General features: G+C 49.0%; 2 protein-coding genes across 2 annotated transcripts in view; one reads left to right on the top strand and one right to left on the bottom strand.

The window, feature by feature from the left end:
- LOC133361594 (oocyte zinc finger protein XlCOF6-like) overlaps positions 1-20,622 on the bottom strand; it is a 97,533-nt gene that overhangs the window by 30,406 nt on the left and 46,505 nt on the right. The gene's annotated exons all lie outside the window — the stretch shown is intronic.
- Positions 409-5,954, top strand: LOC133361608 (zinc finger protein 664-like). Its single transcript, XM_061580553.1, has 3 exons — positions 409-456; positions 872-955; positions 4,633-5,954. Exon 3 carries the CDS (start codon positions 4,643-4,645, stop codon positions 5,945-5,947), a length of 1,305 nt encoding a protein of 434 aa, XP_061436537.1. The 5' UTR covers positions 409-456; positions 872-955; positions 4,633-4,642; the 3' UTR covers positions 5,948-5,954.

Genomic DNA, 20,622 nt, shown 5'->3' with positions numbered 1-20,622 from the left:
TGTCAAAATTATTTTATACAACCCCATTAATGTATACTATGCCATATAAAATATCATTTCTTATACTCTGGAACGGATTATTTATTTTCCCTTTATTCCTTATGGGATAAATCGTTTGGTTTCCGTCATTTTCGGTATAAGTCCTAACTTCTGGAACGAATTAATGACGGATACCGAGGTACCACTGTAAATATAAGATCGGAGAGCCGTGAGGCCGTAGCTTTACCGAAAGACCTATAGAATGTATTCCGGCAGTCACGACAGCTTTGAGTCAAGTTTAAATGAACTTAAACTCTAACCCCGCTCTCTGACGTCACCACTGCATTGCGTCATCGGCGTCAGACGCGAGGGGGAGGTGTGGCCCACTAGTGACGTCATGTCATGTCCTGCAGTCAGCATGACGTCATGAGACACCAGGAAGCTGCTGCACCACGCGCGCTCTCACTGAGATCCGAGGTGAGAAGTTGACATCGTGGTGGTTGTTGTTGTTGTTTACCCAGGTAGAGCGTCGCACCTTCTCTCTCTCGTAGGGATATCAATTGAGTAGCAGCGAGTATGGAATCGATGTCCACGTTGGAACATTACAACGCGGGGCCTTGCCATGCGGGGCCTTGCCTCCTGCCCTCGCCTGATTGCATTTGCTTTAATTCTCTGCTTAAGTTTAATTTGTCTTCATCTGGCTCACTACTTTTGAAACTTTTTTCTTTTAAATATTAATACAGTTTTTGTTAACTTCACCAGGCATAGCCCACTTGAACTATCCCGCTCTTTTTCAGAAGGAACCTGCCCACAATACAGTGGCTTAACGTGTGGAAATGTCTGTCGGTCAAATACTCTAAACGCGTGGTGATGTTGTCTCTTAATGTGGAAGGAAGAACCTTGAGGATCCGGAGGAAAATCCACGCGACCACGGGGAGAGAGACACGCAAATTCCAAATATACATCCTTAATACAGGTTTGTTTGGAGTAGATCATCTTAACTATGCAAATGTGTCGTTAAACCCGCCACCACCCGACACAGCCAACTATTAAGGGTTGGTCACATAAACAGCACGTGGCCAATTCGTCACTAGTGCAGCACTACACCGGTTGTGTGTTGGAGAGCCAAGCCACAACATTTACAATCTGAGTACGACGTTTGCCAGTAATCACAACCAGCTTCATCAGGCGACAGCCAAATGTTGTGCCTTGGCTCTGTGGGAATATGAATTAGGTCGCTGGGTTTATAGCGCAACACGCTAACCGTTGTACTATCGCTCCCCACTCATGCACAGACATTATCATCGGAAGTATAGTATTTATTCGGTAATAACTAAGTTACCCGGCTTCGCACAGGTCTCCGTAATCAAATATTAAGAGTAATGTCTTGCAATGCTGGCTTTATTGGAATTATTGAATTCTGCCAATGAAGTCTGTGAATGTGTGTATATTCTTGGTTCTTTCGGTAAAGTCACGTAGAAGGGAAGTAATAAAATAATTATTAAATTGTATTACTTCCCTTCTACGTGACTTTACCGAAAGAACCAAGAAGATGAATCCCTGCAGTCACGAAAGCTTTAAATCGAAATTGTGTGTATATTGTCACGGTTTCTTGGTTGTGTTATACAATCGCAGGGCTTGTTTGTTTCATAATGGCAGCTTTTAAATTCGTTGCCCATGGAGAGCTTCAGGATAGACAATGTTGGATGTTTTGCCATCTGGTGGGTTTAATCGAATGAGGCTTCAATTTTGGCATAAATGTTGACAACAGTTGAAGCTTGACTTAAAGCTATCGTGGCTGCAGGAATTCATATTCTTTGGGTCTTTTGGTAAAGTCACGTGGATAGAAAAAATAATAACAATAAAATAATAAAAATGAAAACAAAGTGAATTAAAAATAATAAAATATCACGACGTTTCCATTGCAACACAAGCAATCGTCATCTCCGGTCACGTGTCCTCCGGGGTCACCCAGAGTGCCATGGCCCCTTGCAACCCTGTTCCGTGGCTGGCACCCTTGCACTCTATCCTGTAGGTGCTGGCACTGCACGCAGAGCATGATGCCATCCATTGCTCTCAGTCAGTGCTCCCCGAGCCCCGTTAGGACCGGTACTGCATCCACCTTCAGTGGTGTCTGCGATGTCAATACATCACGCGCCGTGCCTCTCCCAGGCCGGCTTCACACGGTGACATCCAACGATGTCACTACACATAGCAGCTTCAATAATTATGTAGTTTGAGAAGCTCCCAATGGTCATATAAAACCATAGCATCTGTTACGGTTACAATGATACGCTAATTGATGCCTGGTTATAGTTAAAGGATTGTTCTCTGCTGGTCAACCATGTTACATCTTACATCATTGGACCTCCTTTGCCAGTACCAAAATATAATAATAGGTTTTTCCCCCTTTTTTCTGGCAACAAAACTGAAACCTTTTTTACAAGGATTCATGTCTGCATTAACCACAATACTTGCAGTCAAAATGCAAACAAAAACACACTCTGATAATATATGCATTATCCGTGAAACTGATTGGTCCACACCAGAGACAGCTTTCTTTAGAGCCTTGTCTCAATTGGTGCTAGACCAGATGACGCCAAAAGGCATACAGCTCAAAGACAATGCACTATCAAAGTAATGAGGGCTCGGGGTAAGCATCTAACATCATTGGACCTCCTTTGCCAGTACCAAAATATAATAATAGGGTTTTTTCCCTTTTTTCTGGCAACAAAACTGAAACCCTTTTTTACAAGGATTCTGTGGCTTGATAATTCCATCATGAAATGTGGCCTTGCAAACGTTCCATGAAAAAAAATCACCTGCCTGGGAATTTAATGTCATACAACAATGCACCTGCTCAACTCTGCATTATGAACTCAATAATTAGAGTTTGATTTTCGCCGACAGCAAACACGATTGATAAGTGAAAGCTGAACTTATTGTGGGCCTCTGCTATGTTGATTGATTTTTAATTAATTACATGGTGAAGTGAGGAAGCATTCATACTGAGTAGATGAAGGCGGCCACGCATGGTTCTGGACACACCACCTGTTTACCATCCCAGTGTGTGACAGTGTCAAGTTTAGTTTAACACGTAGGCTTTCGCGACCAATGTTATTCATAATCAACGATTTTTGGGTTTAGATCGCGTTTATTTATAAATGTGCCGTAACCCTCCACCACCCGACACGGCCAATCAGTAAAAATGTGTCACGTTGACAAAGACAAATAGTTCACTGCTTTAGCCCACCGGTGTGTTGAAGCAACAACATTTACAATTTGAGTACGACGTTTCGCTGGTAATTGCAATCAGCATCATCGGGCAATTCGCCAGAATGGTGAGGCTCTCCTGTGTCTCCCGTTCTTATATAGAGCAGCAGCAGGGTGACGTCATCATTAACTCATTAACTCATCAGGTGCAAAGATTCAAGGGGGGAGTGATTGTAATTATATACTAGATTAGTAATCAGGCTATTGTTACGATGCGAGTTGTAGATTAGTAATCATTTGGAATGTGTTTTATTGTGATTATGCTACATTAGTAATCAGTTAGTGGTTGTTTCCCTTATAAGTAATTGTAATGTATCTTATTTAATAATACGCTTCCAGGCCGCACTAAGCCTATAGCTGTCTGAGCGAATAAAGTTATTTCTGTTTCTCTCAATTTCAATCGATTCTCTAATTAGTCTTTGCCAGTAGTAACTAGTTTTACACAACACTTCCACGTTGTCAAAATCAATTGAGTGTCCCTGTTGGCATGCATGTTCTGCTACTGCCGACAGTTGTGTTTGTGATAGTTTAATATTTCTCTGGTGTTCTTTTAGTCTTACACTAACGTTACGCCCTGTCTGTCCAATATAGAATCTGCCACATACACAATTAATCCGATATACACCTTCTGTTGATAATTTAGGTAATTCGTCTTTAGTGCACGTTACTAGTTGTTGAATTTTGTGTACTGTACCAAATCTTACTGTAATGTTTTGCTTTTGCAAAACACGGGCTAATTTATCAGTCACTCCTGAGATAAATGGTATTTTTATTGTTTTAATAATCTGATCGCTTTCAGCAGTGTTGCTTTGCGATCGTGATTTGGCTTTTAGTGCTCTGTTAATTTGAGCATTATTGTAGCCATTCTGTCTTAGTGCTTCTTTAACATGTTTAATCTCTCTCACTAGACTTTCACCATCTGACACTGTTTTAGCCCGATGTATGAGCGTCTTGATAAGAGAGGATTTCTGAGCTGGGTGATGATGCGAATCTGCATTCAGATAGGCATCAGTGTGCGTTGGCTTTCTGTAAACGCTGTGTGTTATTTTACCGTTTGGGCCATGCCCAAGTAAAATATCCAGGAACGGGAGTGTGTTATTCACCTCCATTTCCATGGTGAACTGAATGGCCGGGTTTTGTGCATTGAGATGATTTAGAAAATCGTTAAGTGTATTTTTACCATGTGGCCAGACAACCAAAGTGTCATCCACATATCTAAACCAAAAGGATGGTTTTAATGTGCTCGAGGCAAGTGCTCTGGTTTCATAGTTTTCCATGTACAAATTTGCTATAGCAGGAGATAAAGGAGAGCCCATTGCTGCTCCCTCCCTTTGTTTAAAGAATGTGCCTTAAAAGCTTCTTCTGACGCTTCCTCTGCAGAATTGGTCTGATGGAGCGAAGGCACTCAGCGCAGCTCGGTACAAAAAGGAAACATTGTGACCAGTATCCAAACAGCACGGATCGTACTGGAAAGTTGACACAGCACCAGAAAACTCACACAGAAGAGAAACCCTTCAGGTGTAGTGTGTGTGGGAAGGAATTTTCAGATTCATCGACTCTTAAAAAACACCAGAGAACACACACAAGAGGAAAACCTTTCAAATGCACTGTGTGTGAGAAGGCATTTGCATGGGCAGCAGGTCTCCAGATCCACCAGAGAAAACACACAGGAGAAAAACCCTTCAGGTGTAGTGTGTGTGGGAAGGAATTTTCAGATTCACCGACTCTTAAAAAACACCAGAGAACACACACAGGAGAGAAACCTTTCAAATGCACTGTCTGTGAGAAGGCATTTGCATGGGCAGCAGATCTTCAGATCCACCAGAGAACACACACAGGAGAGAAACCCTTCAAGTGCAGTCTGTGTGAGAAGGCATTTTCACATTCATCAAATTTTAAAACACACCACAGAACGCACACAGGAGAGAAACCAAACAAGTGCAGTGTGTGTGGGAAGGCATTTTCAAGTTCATTTTATTTTAAAATACACCAGAGAATTCACGCAGGAGATAACCCCTTCAAGTGCAGTGTGTGTGAGAAGGAATTTTCACAGTTATCAAATCTTAAAATACACCAGGGAACGCACACAGAGAAACCAAACAAGTGCAGTGTGTGTGGGAAGGCATTTTCAAGTTCATTTTATTTTAAAAGACACCAGAGAATACACACAGGAGATAACCCCTTCAAGTGCAGTGTGTGTGAGAAGGAATTTTCACAGTCATCACATCTTAAAAGACACCAGAGAACACACACAGGAGAGAAACCCTTCAGGTGCACTCCGTGCGGGAAAGCATTTGTCCAGTCATCAGATCTTCATATACACCAGAGAACACGCAGGCATCAGAAGATCCTCAAGGAGTGTAGTCTGAAATCGACTTGTGAAAGTAAAAGTGCTGCAATTAGTCCATTTCTCCTGAAAAAAGAACCAGAAGTACATTCCAGCTTGGACACTATGAAATGTATCAAGGTGAAATTTGAAGAGGTGACAATGAAGCACGAAGAAGTGAAGGTGAAATGTGAAGATGAAGATTCAACTCCAAAATCGGACCTTCACATCGATGGAGGCAACGTGAAGCAGGAGGAGAATTCTGACTGTGAGGCAGAGCGAGGAACCTCCCAGGAATTTGTGGAAGTGGAGGTGTGGGTGGACTTCTTAAACAAAACAAAGTCAAATGGAGACACGGTAGATGTGTAAGCTTGAGACAATGAAGCCCCTGTAGATTGACCTTTGTCACAGGCCTTTAATGAAATAATGTGAAGTTAAACACTCAATTCTTAGGTTCAACCTGCAGAGTAAGGGCAGCCAGTAATTGCGGACCTGTGGGTTGGGTAGATCTCTAACCAGGAGCCAGAGCCAATACGCTCCCAAGCATTCACTATGTTATAATATTAGCATTATAATGATGCTTGCTTCATCGCCTCAGCAGCTCGGAGTTTTGTATCATATTTCATCACAAACACTCGAAGAGCATGTTGTGCATATGCCTTTTCCAAAAATTTATATTAAGTAATTCTGCCTTTTTTGGTAATAATTTTAATCGGGATGTAGCGCTTGGGGCACGGAAAGGGTGAGTTGCCCTCCCCCCCCCCGGCCTCCTGCCTTGCCACACAAAAGACAGCTGGAGGATAATTACTCACAAGCCTGCTTGGGAAGTCATAAAATGTAATAATACAAACGTCAATCCCCAGTATACTTGAGAAGGCTGCCATAAAGGAAACAACCCACAATAAAGCAAACATAAGACAGAAACAGCAGGGGTCACGAACCTCCCTTGGACAGCGAAATCCACTCAAGAACAGTTAATCATCATGAGCTGACTGGGGTTTTTAAATACAACAGTAAAGTTCGAAGCTTAGCTACATCTTTAACCTCAGGATATCAAAATATAACTTGAGAATAAGAAGCACAGATCCCTGGCGATATAGACGGAACAAAGGTTAATAAAACCCTTGGAATATCCTCAGTAACAACTTCGGTGTAGCATATCTTGGTTAAACAGGAACCAAATAATAATTATGAAAGTATTAGATCTAGGGTCATTCAGAAGAGATACAATGCGAAATATGCCAATCATACACGATCAAGATAATTCCACGGGATCAGAGCCTCACCAACTGTCTTCGTCTTCCAGTAGCTAAGAGCACATGGTAGCAGTAAATTATGTATGCAGGGGGGCGTCTCCGCCTAATATAACAAATACCACGGAATAATTCCAAACCACGACGTGAGTGCTGTGAACGCTGCTCAAAACGTACTTTTGAGTCGATTGGAGTCAACTGCGGAAAGTGGTACAGTACCAAGCTATAAGAGTTATAAAATATGTTTTACTAACCCGTGATGAGAGGACGGAAAACATGGCGACAGCAAGCACACCCGTGCACAATAGGTCACGACTTCAAAGTCAGTGCCCCTTTTTGAGAGAGACTGCAAGTCTGATGCGAAAAATGTAACACTTCCAGCCCGTGGTGGGAGTGTGGGGAACGCTGCCCAGAATGTGAACAGAAACATGGCGGTAGTAAAGACATCTGGACAACACACAGTTGCAGCAGCTCAGTGTCTACCCGGTCGGTGCCTTGTATGGTTGTTTATGTTCGCGTTATGTCTTGTTTTGTGTTCATTTTGTCGGGCGAGTAACATCTTTAGCCGGCACGATCTCCTTAAGATCGGACTATGTTACGATCGGAGTGTTACAAGCGAGTTTCACCGTCTTCACAAGATTCCAGTGGAGTTAGCGAGGAGGCCCGGCTCTCCGTGGATTATCATCCCGGCGGGGAGGAGGCGAAGGCGGCGCAGAGAGAGAAGACGGAGGCGAGGCTGCAGGGCCGGTGCGCTAGCCAGGCTACGGAGGCAGCCACTCAAACCACCGCTACCCAGCCTATTTCTCACGAACGCCAGATCCATCGCGAACAAAATGGATGAATTGAGGCTACAGACTACAGCGAGCAACGTAGTGAAGGACAGCTGCATTCTGCTTTTCACAGAAACTTGGCTTCATTCATCCATCCCGGACTCTGCTATTGAGCTTGCAGGCTACACAGCACAGCGCCAGGACAGAACAGTAGACTCTGGTAAGAGCAGAGGAGGGGGGCTCTGTGTGTACGTGAATAAGAGCTGGTGTACTAACACTGTGACTGTAGACAGCCACTGCTCCCCAGATCTGGAGTATGTGACTGTTAAATGCAGGCCGATTTACCTCCCAAGAGAGTTTACTGTGGTCATGATAACTGCTGTTTACATCCCACCGGATGCTAATGCTAACTCAGCTATTGGACTTTTACATGGCAGCATTAGCATTCAGCAGAGCAAGTATCCTGACGCTGTGCTGATTATAGCAGGGGATTTCAACCATGCAGACTTAAAAGCAGCACTCCCTAAATTCCACCAGCATGTTAAGTGTGCTACTAGGGGAACTAAGATTCTGGACAAGGTCTACACCAACATCAAACTAGGCTACAGGGCTAGACCACTACCGCACGTGGGCCAGTCTGACCATTTGTCCCTGCTTTTGATCCCTGCATACGCCCCCATCAAGAAAACGGCTCCTACCATCACAAAAACTGTCGCCATCTGGCCTGAGGGTGCCACCCAGCAGCTGCAGGACTGCTTTGATAGGACCGACTGGGGGGTCTTCGAACATCAGGACCTGGAGGTGTTCACATATAGTGTATTGTGCTACATTAAAAACTGCATAGACACTGTCACTGTGGACAAACGCGTTCGGGTTTACCCCAACCAGAAGCCCTGGATGACCCGGGAGGTCCAGCAACTGCTGAAGGAGAGGAATATCGCCTTCAACTCCGGAGACAAAGCTCCCTACAGTACAGCCCGAGCTAACCTGAAGAGAGGCATCTGCAAGGCCAAAGCAGACTACAGGAGGAGGATTGAGGAACGCCTGGACAGTCACGACAGCAGGCAGGTGTGGCAGGGAGTCCAGCACCTCACCAACTACAGGGCCAACCGCGGAGCTGCTGATGGTGACAACGCTCTGGCAGAGGAGTTGAACCTCTTCTTCGCCCGCTTTGAGGTGACACCACAAGGGACAGCATCACCAAACCTCACGGTCCACAGCAGCTTAAACCTCACAGTGGAGGAGCATGAGGTGAGGCGCACGCTGCGGGCCGTCGACCCGAGGAAGGCTGCGGGACCTGATGGCGTCCCGGGACGTGTGCTGAGGGACTGTGCTGACGAGCTGGCTGGAGTCTTCACAAGGATTTTCAACCTGTCTCTGGAACAGTCCACCGTACCAACCTGCCTAAAGTCCTCCACCATAGTCCCGCTGCCCAAAAAAACCCACATTTGCAGCTACAACGACTACCGGCCAGTAGCACTCACGCCAGTGGTGATGAAGTGCTTTGAAAAACTGGTCCGGAGTCACATCATAGGAAGCTTGCCCCGAAACCTTGACCCCCACCAGTTTGCCTACAGAGCGAACCGATCCACGGAGGACGCCGTGGCCACAGCACTACATGCTGCACTGTCACACCTGGAGCAGCAGGGGAGCTATGTGCGGATGCTCTTCGTGGATTACAGTTCCGCGTTCAACACCATCCTCCCACACAAACTGGTGGAAAAACTGGGCGACCTGGGGATTCCACATTCCACCTGCATGTGGATATATAGTTTCCTCTCGGGCCGCAGACAGAGGGTCAGAGTGGGCCGTCATACATCCACAGCCCTGAGCCTCAGTACCGGCTCCCCCCAGGGCTGTGTACTGAGCCCCCTGCTCTACTCCCTCTACACACATGACTGTGCCGCCGTCCACCATAGCAACACCATTGTGAAGTTTGCTGATGACACCACAGTTGTGGGGCTCATCTCTGGGGGGGATGAGTCTGCCTACAGGGACGAGGTGGAGCGGCTGACAGCATACTGCAGGGGCAACAACCTGCTCCTTAACACCGCAAAGACCAAGGAGCTCATAATAGACTACAGGAGAAAGAAAACGGACACTCCACCACTAATCATCAGCGGGGACTGTGTGGAGAGGGTGGCAGACTTCTGCTTCCTGGGAGTCCACATTGGGGAGGGCCTGACCTGGAGCGCCAACAGCACTGAGCTTCTGAAAAAGGCCCAGCAGAGACTTTACTTCCTGAGAATTCTCAGGAATAATAACATCACACAGAAACTGCTGGTGTCCTTCTACCGAGCCTCCATCGAGAGCATTCTTACATACTGCATCTGTGTATGGTACACCAGCTGCACAGTGGCTCAGAGGAAAGTGCTCCAGAGGGTCATCAACACAGCCCAAAAGATCGCCGGCTGCCATCTCCCCACACTGGAAGAACTACAACTGTGTAGTTCTTCCAGTGATGCAACGTGAACTGTCACGTTGCATCAAAAAAGCACAGAACATTATAAAGGACTCTTCTCACCCTGGACACTCACTGTTTGAGCTGTTGCCATCAGGCAGACGATTCAGATCAGTCAAAACAAGGACAAACAGATTCAAACAGAGCTTTTATCCTACAGCGATCACCACACTCAATAATGCTAATTAATTATTAGGTAATAGCGTTTACAATTGACTGTGAAATAGAGATGTGCAATGACAAAATGTAACCTTATGTGGGTATGTGGGTATACTTGGGCTGTTTTATATATATAGTATAAATTGATTATCTTTCATTTAATTTTATTTTTATTATCTTGTTTTATTTAATTTAAATTTATGAATGAGGCCCTGACTGGTGAGCATTTTAAATTTCGTTGTACTGGTGACAATGACAATAAACGATCTATCTATCTAAAAGGAAAACAGCTGCCCCTTTATGAGAAGAAAAAGCCTTAGGTGGAAAAATTCAGATATAAGCAAGAACGCAAGAACAGAAAATCAGTACTGCTCAAAGAATCGCCCAACTGACCGTGGAGATATCCAAACCATCAAGCACATCACCGATGAATGCTCCATCCATGCACATCCTGGCGGTATCGCTGAAATCCACACTGCGTCAACCACATAATTGAACTGGATGAGGAACCTTTGCATTCATTTAAGGTGATCATTAAAGATAAAAACTGTTGCTTTTCACAATGCCATACGAAATAAGTAATGTGAGCAATCTATAAAAAAAAAACTGTTGCTTTTCACAATGCCATACGAAAGAAGAAGTTCTGTGAGTGGTAGGCTCTGGGGATTGCCCTCGTGACTGGCAAATTAATAGGGAGCTCTGCATCGACAGAAGCCATGTATGACGTAGAGGTTTTTATTTTTTTGCCTCATTGAGAGAAGCTGCCAGCCAAGAAAGAGTGCCGTAACATTACTATTCCCGGTTACGAGGTCGCTGTGTACAGCCAACACCATCAAAGAGTGACAATCATTCCGATTGTGCTCCGATCAAAGTCAACCCTTGGAGAGAAAGCTGGTGCACCACTATTCGTGAGAGTGCCCCTTTAAATCGCAACCCACAGGCGAAGTTTAATTGAGGGTCAAATCAGAGACTGCACGGAACGATATAACTTGATCTGTAGCGTGTCCTCTGTGCAGCACGAGTCGTACAGATAACTGGAAGAGGACTCTCTTGATGAGGGGGGGGGGGGGAATGACAGGCACTGTCTCTCTAAGTCGCTCCACAGTCTACCAGGATCAACAGTGTCTGGTGGCAAGGGGTGTGATGCGTGGCAACCAGCGGACGAGCTGCGAGCGCTGTCTGGCGATGGGATGATCGCGCACATCGACGCAGACGGAGCCGGACCCATCATCCCTGCCAGCACGGGCACCGCCGAAAGCGTGACCAGCGTGCTGACTCGGCAACCACCCCAGCGATGGAGAGAGACTGACGAAGCAGCCGAGAGCACCGTGTGTTCGACACATGCAGACCCAGCGCCCCTCCTGGGGACCTGAGGTGTTTTCGGTACAAGTGTAATGATTGTAGCATCACTACTGTGTCCACACGCACACGTGTGACTTCACTATGCAGGGGAGCGTCACTACCACGCGGGTCTACACACACACATGACGTCATCCCGGCTGGAAGCGGGAATGACGTCAGGGCTGGTTCTGGACTCGGGAGGCCACGTGGGTGGTGTGAGATTGTGGCACTCTGTGATCCCGGCTGGACACGTGACCGGATCCCAGTGGGGGCCGGGGGCACCTCGGGGGGCACGTGGACAGCAGGGGGGCTTTGAGAGGGTTCTCGAAGGGAGGCGTGGCCGGGGTGGGGCCCAGGCACGCCGAGGCCCATATAAGCAGCCTCCTCACGAGGTTCGAGGCTGCCCGTATCAAGAATGAAGATGCATAGTGAAGACGCCAAGAAGAGTCGAGCCTTCAGTCAGCGGACCTGCTAGTAGCCCACCTGGCTGGGTCATGCTAGAGTATCTGAGAGACAAGTGTGTGTTAGCTAGAGTAGGCTGGTGGTCACCACCCTATGTGTAATGTAAGAGTTAACTGTTGTGTTCAGTAATAAGTGTTGCCTCCCAATTAGTTGTGTGCGCCTAAATTCGAACCCATTACACAAGGAACGCTGCACCTCAACGCGCATATTAGAACGAATAAGATTGTTCCAAAAAGTTATCTTTGTGTTTTTCGAAAAGGGTTGCCATCCCAAGGTGGTGCGTTAACAATTAGTTGATCGTGACAAGCATTGTTCTGTCCCTTGAGTTACATGAATACGGTCGTTTCGAAGTATTTTAGTCAATTGTTTTTGTTTATTGCATAACCTTACCAATGAATTCATTTACACACTAAAGATTGATCAGCATCTATGTTATCAATCTACATACAGGAATACTATTGTGTTAAGATTTTTCTTTTGATCACAGAATCTTGCCCGCGAATTCATTGATGTCCCATTAGCCAATTGATAAGCATCTGTTAGCCAAACAGGCACACGAGTACTCACACTTGTTTCAGGACATTTCGCTAATTGCATAATCTTCCTAATGAATTCATTGATGTCTACTTTTGCCATTGGGCACATGTTTCTTTAGCACGTTTCATTTTTTTAAGGACTTTTCCTATCGCCGTGTATGGTCGCTCTATTCGGAGGAGTTAGCCGATTGTTCTGTTACTCAGTTTTAACAAACGTAACCATTGAGGGTTAATTGTACGGATCAATGAGTAGGACATCTTCAGGAATATGGTTTTGACAATTCTGATCATAAGTGTGTTCGCATATTAGAGTGTTTTTAGATATTAAAGTTTTTTAACATAGAAAAGTCTGAGTGGTTCCTTCCTAAGTTCATGCATAATAATCTTAATAATGAGAACTGTATCCTGCGGTGAGGTCTGAATTCTGAGACCTGATAAAATGACACTAAAACATCAGTAAAATGAAAGCGAGAATCATTGTATTATCACGATTGGTAATGCACCCTTGGCAACGAAGCTGAGTATAATTTGCATACGTGCATACATTTACATAATTACATACATTTGCATACTACCAACACGTGTTAACTGCCCCTTAACAGGATAACAACCTATGGTGTTGGACCACCAGGCTAACTGCACTCATTACACAGTAACTGGCTACACTGGACCGGACCCCATCTTGGATCCCGGACCACGTGTTGGAGACTGTGGGACGTAGAACATAGATTTCAGGATTACAACAGCGCCGGTCCCTCTAGGGGACCCGGCTTATATGCTCTGCGGCATGGCCGGCTCTGCCCTTGGCCACGCCCACCCTCCAGACTCTTCGAGCAAGATCTCGACCACCCCTAGCCCCCACTTGGGGCCCCTGTGTAGGCTCAACCGGTCACGTGTCTTCTGGGGTCAACCAGAGTGCCACGGCCCAAAGTAACCCCATTCTCGTGGCCAGCACTCTCACACCCCATCCTATAGGGGTCGGCACTATACGCCATGCGTGGTGCCATCCAGCGCTCACCGAGCCCCTCTAGGGCCGGTACTACACAGACAGTGACATCTGTGATGTCATCTGTGATGTCACTACATCACTCCCCCCCCCCCCCCCCTTCGTAGCACTCGGCCATCCCGGCTGTCAACTCCCCCTTAAACAATTGAACAAGCCCTTCGCGTGCCTCAACAAATAAATACCCAAACCAATCTATAACACGCAAACGCTCGGAACCCCCTCCATCACCAACATCTCCCACCCTCACCGTGTAACAATACCCTCAAGCATAAAGGCCAGGTTCAGCCAATAACCGATACGGCCTGCCGAGTGCGACAACCAACCGACGGTGTGGGAATGCGCGTGCATATGGATCATGAAAACCGAAGAGTTTTTGATAGAGTCCTTGTGGCCGGGCCCCCAGGGGAGATGGACTCACTCTCCCTGGAGGTCCCGGGGGGAACATGGAAATGTCCCGTTGAACCCGGCTCCTCACGAAGAGCAGTCGACCGGGCGGATGGGCTGTCCTCTCTCGAATCCAGTGGAGACGGCGCAGGCGGTGGCTCGGGGGACGTTAAACACGCGGCACCTGAGGACGGGATCACATGACTCCGCAGAGGACCAACCTCAGCGGGTACACACCTCAGCTCGCTGGACACATCTGACACGCAGCACCTGCGGTATGGAGAAGGAACGAACTCACGTGGAGTGATGAAAGGTTTGAGGCTTGAGGGTTGTACAAACCAACCCAGCCGACCCAAGCGATCTGAACCCACTGTGGTCGAATGACCCGAATCACATCAACCAGCCCCCTCCAGGGTTTAAACAATTTGGGCGACGTACCCACCAGTACCTGTGGACAGTACAACCAGGCTCTGTCCCCTTGCACCCACTCATGTGCGGAAGTACGGAAACCCCTCAGCCGTTCAATTGGCATGAATTGGAATTTACTCTGGAAGCCTCCCGTGCTTCGGAAAGCTTTTGAAGAGTATAAGCACACGGAGTCAGACATTTTTTATTTAGCCTTGTTTGGAGCGGCCGATGGACCTCAACAACCTCGAACGGCCCCTGCCAGGGATGGTACAGTTTTGGGGATGTGCCTCGGGGCACCTGAGGGCAGTGTAACCACGCCCTGTCACCATTTTGCCAAGGAACTGTGATGCCGCCGCCACGAAGCCGTTCGGCAGGCGCCCCATCCCCGACCTCGCCACCACCAAGCAACGGAGCCAACCCCTTGTCCCCCTCACCTCACCTCACATGAACACACCCGCACGCATTCCCCCCCATAGAGCTGGAAGGGGAGGACACCTGATCGACCGGTTTTTATCCGAGAAACCCTTATCGGGATTAACTCTCACGGTTTCCGGCGATCAGGGAATTGGATGACCTCCCCCATGCTACGTTGCGCCGCGGCGCTGCGACCGGCCTTAATATGGTGTGGTCGCGGCGTGGGGCATTCGGCCACCGCGGTTGAGGCGCATTTCCCCCCACACACGCAAGTATCGACGGGGCAGGCAGTGGGAATGAGCATTGTGATGGAGGAGCATCATTAGAAAACACGCAGCGCATCTGAATTGGATAATCAGGCACCCCCCGCACAGGCAGCGGAGGGACGGCATGGTAACGCTCGGGCACGCAGGCACCATTGTTAGGGGGGGTTAACGGATGGGGCTGTTAGTATGAGTAATCGGGAGAGCGGGGTCACGCGGGGAGCCGTGCACGGGTTCCCACGGCGCACCTTTGTGACGGACGCCGCCGCATGAACTAAAATAATAGCGAAGGCGCACGGTGCGTGAGAAAGGGATTGATTGGAATTTGTGCCGTGCAGGTCGCTCATTGATTAGCGGAACAAAAGCACTGTGGAGGCGCCGCGGAGCCGCCTTGGCCGTGCAAGGGGGGCGCGGGCTATTGTTTAGAGTTTACGCCGCGCGGACAGAGGATAAATTAGCATAGCAAAGGCGCACGGTACGTGGGAAGGGGGTAGAGGCCCGAGTCCGGGAATGAGGATAAAAAGGAGCGTAGCAAGGTAGGGAGGCTCTCTCTCGTCACTTCTCTTCAAGAGGCACGCGTGCAAGTCGGCTCCCAGCTCTGCCCTCCGGACGTCCGCGCGACGTGTCCCGACGGCATAGAGGAAAAGCCACAGGACGCCGGATACTTCGAGCCGTGAGTAGCAAGGTAAATAGGAAATAGGTCCAGGGGAAGTAGGATAGGCCAGCCTCGTCGACTCGTACTGACTTAGCATCAATTCGCGAGTATCAGATAATAAATCATTAATAGCGAAGCGTGGTCTCGCGTGATCTTGTTGAGCAGTGTGTCGCGTGGGGAGCTGCGTGTGTGTGCGTGCGTCCACCCCGTGTGCGATACAGGTGCGCGATCATAACGCGAGTAGTCAGGGGTGAGTGTAGTGCTACGGCTCGCCTCGGGGGAGCGCTGCGCAGAGCGGCGCGAGAGTGGGTGTCGCGTGTGTTCACTCCGTGTATGATACAGGCGCACGATCATAACGCGAGTATTCAGTGGTGAGTGAGTGCCGCGGGGAGCTGTGTGCGTGAGTGCGCATACGTTCGTTACGTGTCGGATACGGATGCGCATTGGTAACGTGGTTATTCGACGTGGAGGCGAGTGCCGCCCAGGGCTATAGACGAGCACACGCTCGCAGCGTGCGAGAGCTGTACGTAGCGGTGTAAAGAGGGGGAGTATGGCGTGTGATTGATGATGCTGTGCGCACGTATGCTCGCAGCGTGGGAGCGCGGCGCGAGGCTGTAACAGTAGGGGCGTCGCGTTCGAATGCCGGCGAAACCGTAGCGGGTAATAGGGAGGTGGGGTAACGGAAACGGAATAGGGGATGAAGGCGGGAGGGACCCCGGGGGCCAACGGCCCCCACAGAACCCCTGGCACCACTGACCCCTTCTTGAAAGGGCGCAAGCCCAACTGGACCTGTACCAGTGGTTTGGGCTCTCTCCTGTACATTAAAAAAGAATGGTGAGTAGCCAGTGGATGCGTGAGGAGCCATCCTATATGCAGCCAGGACTCCAGGAATATGCAAATCCCAGTCTAGTTGGGACTCGCTGACCTGATGGCTCAACGTGGAGGTCAGAGTCCTGTGCTGCCGCTCAACTATGCCATCCGTCTGCGGGTGGTATGGTGACGTGCGTACTTTCTTTGTTCCCAACAAATCGTACACCTCGCACAGCAATTTTAAATAAAATGTTTTGCCTTGATCGGTCAAAAGACGTTCGGGGAGCACCCTTGTCCATTACGTAGCCATTGAGGAATGCCTTAGTTGATCGTCGCCGCCGACTGGTTGGGGAGCGGCCAGGCACCCGGCCATCATAACTCCCACTAGCAAATACTTATTCCCATGACTAGTAGTGGGATATGGACCAAGGATGTCCAGAGCAACCAGTTCATTTACGCGGGAGACCTGAATTGATTACAACGGTAGACAACAGGGTTTCGACGGCAGTTTTAGCCACGTGCAACTGTACATACCCTTTCAACAAATTAGCGACAACTTCCGCCATGCCAGGCCAGAAGAAGTCCAGCTTAAGTGTGGCCAACTTCTTATGCACACCCAGGTGCAACAATCGTTTGTGTACCACCCAAATGACCTTACCCCGCAGGTCTGTGGGCACAACAATGTTATAACGGCGCAACCCTCTGTCCCAATGCATGAGCAATCCGCCTCTGAGAATGACAGAGGCAACACCCCCTCGACCATCTCAGGGTCCAACCTTGGCCGGCGCTGCAAGAGGATGGGGTGAATGCTCGTTGGGCGGCTTACAGCACCCAGAGCCCGAAAAACACGCGCACCCATCGCTCATTGGTAATCGCGACAGGGCGTCCGCGTTCGTATGTCGGGAGCCTTTGCAATAAGTAACATGAAAGGAATAGTCCTGGAGGACCTCCAGCCAACGTGAAAGTTGGCCAGATGGCTGTTCAATATGCAGTGCGTACTGTAGCGCTGCATGGTCAGAGCGCACCTCAAAGCATCTACCATACAAATAGGGGCGATACTATTGCACGAAAAACACGAGCTAACAGTTCCTGGCGTGTGACACAGTACCCTTGTTCGGCCGGAGACAGCACTCTGCTTCCATATGCGACAACACTCTCGACACTATTGACAACTTGAGACAGAACAGCTCCTATTCCGGTGTTACTAGCGTCTGTATCAAGGACGAACGGCAAGGAAAAATCAGGGTAGTGGAGGGGAGGGACGTTCACCAAGCCATCCCGGAGCGCAACAAATGCGGCTTCCTCCTCCGCCCAATGGAATTTCTTACCCTTTTCCGTCAAGGCGTGGAGAGGTTTAGCGATGGAAGTGAACCTGGCGACAAAACAGCGATAATAGGATGCGAATATTATGAAACTGTGCACCTCCCCCACTGACCTGGGGGTCGGCCAAGTAAGAACACACGTGCTTTTGTCCAGGTCAGTCGCAATACTAGATTTACTTACTACGTGGCAACGATACCGAACCAATTTCTGGAGGTGACACTTCTAAGGTTAAAAATTTAGGTTGGCCACACACATTTTAAGAAAGATAGCACGTAACTGTTTAAGGTGTTCGTCAAATGTACAGCTGAAGAAGATAACATCGTCGAGATATATCAGGCATGAGTCCCACTGGAAACCAGCTAGAACCAGTTCCATCAATCGCTACAACATAGCCGGCGCAGAATGAAGACCCATCGGAAGCCGATTTAATTTGAACAAGCCTTGTGGTGTAAGAAAGGCTGTTTTGGGCTTCGAGGCATCGTCTAGTGGCAACTGCCAGAATCCGGATAGAAGGTCACGAGTGGAAAAGAACTCTGCTCCTACTAGAGCATTCAGGGAGTCGTCCATCTGAGGTAGAGGGTACGCGTCAGCAACAGAGTTCTTATTGAGCTTACGGAAGTCAACACAGAAGCACAAGCTACCACCCTGCTTTTTAACAACGACAATAGGGGCTTCCCACGGGCTGGTGGACAGTGAAATAATATATGCCGGATGGGAGCGGTGTCACCTGTATCGATGTGATGACTCAGAAGCGTAGTGCTGCCGATGTCAAATTTGCTGAAAACATCCGAGAATTCGCGCAAAAGCGCCCTCAACTTCCCCCTCTGGACCTCAGACAATTTCGCATTTTCCAAACAAAAACGCATCCATCTACCCCTCACCAGGACTTTTGTGTGGCCGCATATTGGATGTGGCCCCACACTGCAAACGATGCTTCCAGCACGAAGCGCTGGCGACGCATGAGCTAGCACGGTACCCTCCTGAATGACTGACGTTTTTAACCCTGCGTTAAGGGTCTGAATGAAGGGTTCCTGATCATTGTATACCAAAGTCTGGGCCCCAACTAATGTTAACCCACGAACGGCTTCATTAGAGGGTCTCAAGAGGATTCCTCCTGCCATTGCCTCTGGTCTAGCGGCTTCCGCAATCGCAAGGGGACCAACATTTGTGCGCCAGGGGGAATCTTAACTGTTTTACATGCAAGTGCGTGTACGGTAGCGTTGACTGTGCACAAGCGAGTGGGAGAAGGCAGAAATGCCATTTGATAGCCCGATGGTAATTCAAGGCACCCTTGGTCGATCAAAAATTTCAGGGACATCCTTCCCAAAAAGCCATTCCCGAGAAAGCAAGGAATAGCAAGGGATGTCGATACAAGAGCTGGTCCCTTCAATTTGACATCCGCAATGCACATTTCCGCTGTTATTCTCCAAATGATGCCCAATGCAGCAAAGCACAGAGCTTCGACAGGGCATAAGGTTTTACGAAGCAAGATGTCATAGATCAACTCTGAAATGATAGTTGCTGATACACCAGTGTCAACGAGCATCCTGATTACAATCCCCTCTGTCAACCCAATAATGGCGGACGAACTTGCGGTCGCGGCAAGCACTCTATGGGCCAGCTCTGACCACTGACCCGGTCGGAGCGGCCGGTCGGCCCGATCAAAGTCCGAATCCTCTCGCACCGACGCACGACCGGAACGGAACCCAAACCAATGAGATGGGTGAGGTGGAATCAGGGGCCGAGTGTGTGATGTGTCGCGACTCGCTTTTGGGTGTAATGGAGAGGAAGACGGTCGGGCAGATGATGGCGGTGGTCCAGGGGGGCGTCGTTGCGGCACGCGGCAGCCCGATGAGACGTGTCCCAGCAGGCAGCAGTTGTAGCACAACGCAAGCCCGCTCCCAGGACGAGGAGATGTCTTTCGCCATCGTTCTTCCACCCGTCGCACCATGCCATCCCCTCACCAGCCTCTGCCCTTGGTCGATGTGTAGGCTGGGACGGGCTTCACGTCTTCAGGTGTATCACACGCCTCATGAGGTACGGTACATCTCGCCAACCCCTTATGCCGTTGCAAGAGCTGTTGCACCTGGATGCATCTTGCAACCTTGACGGACGATAGATTGTCGTCGTCGACAGCCGGCAGGACAATGTTGAGGTTCCTAGCCAAAGCCAGCAATTTCTCGAGGACCAGTGAGTCGACTCCTGTCATGGTCCATCTTCAGAAAGGCAGCCTTCGCTAGCGCCAAAAGTGCACCACGGAAGGCAAGGGGCGTTTCGTCAAAGTCTTGATTCAGCGTGGCCCTCTCTGACGGCGGGATGGTGAGAAATGCCGCCAAGGCGTCGTCATCAAGAGCGGCGGGCAGTGCTCTCAAGGCCTCTGCCTCCGTCCACCTTGCCAAGTCGGCGTTCATCAGGAACCGCTGCTTGAAGGCCACCCAGTCGCCTCTGGCGGCTACAATTTTTTTTACGAAAGGCAGTCGTCGCCGGAGAGATGGTACGTCCACAGGTGAACTCGACACAGCTTCAGATTTGGTGGGCTCCGCGCTCTGCTCCTCCATCAAAATGGCAGCTGTAAGCGTGGGCTGCGCCATGGAGGTTCCTGGTTGGCAGGAAATGGCGGCGGGATCCACATTCCCGCTCAGCTCCATTGCTCTCCCCTCCACCGCTGGCTGTAGAGCTCCGCGACGATGGACACCGCGCCTTGGAGGAGCTCTGTGAGGCTGGACTGTGCGGAACGGCGTTCCCTCCCCGACGGCGGTGAGCTGTCGCGTGCCCGTTCGTACGAGCTGCTCTGCCGAC

The sequence above is a fragment of the Lethenteron reissneri genome, unplaced genomic scaffold, assembly GCF_015708825.2.
Source record: "Lethenteron reissneri isolate LAM-NWPU_2019-01 unplaced genomic scaffold, ASM1570882v1 scaffold_115, whole genome shotgun sequence".
Classification (NCBI taxonomy): domain Eukaryota; kingdom Metazoa; phylum Chordata; class Hyperoartia; order Petromyzontiformes; family Petromyzontidae; genus Lethenteron; species Lethenteron reissneri.
Note: the sequence above shows the minus strand (reverse complement) of the source record. Positions and strands in the feature narration are given on the sequence as shown.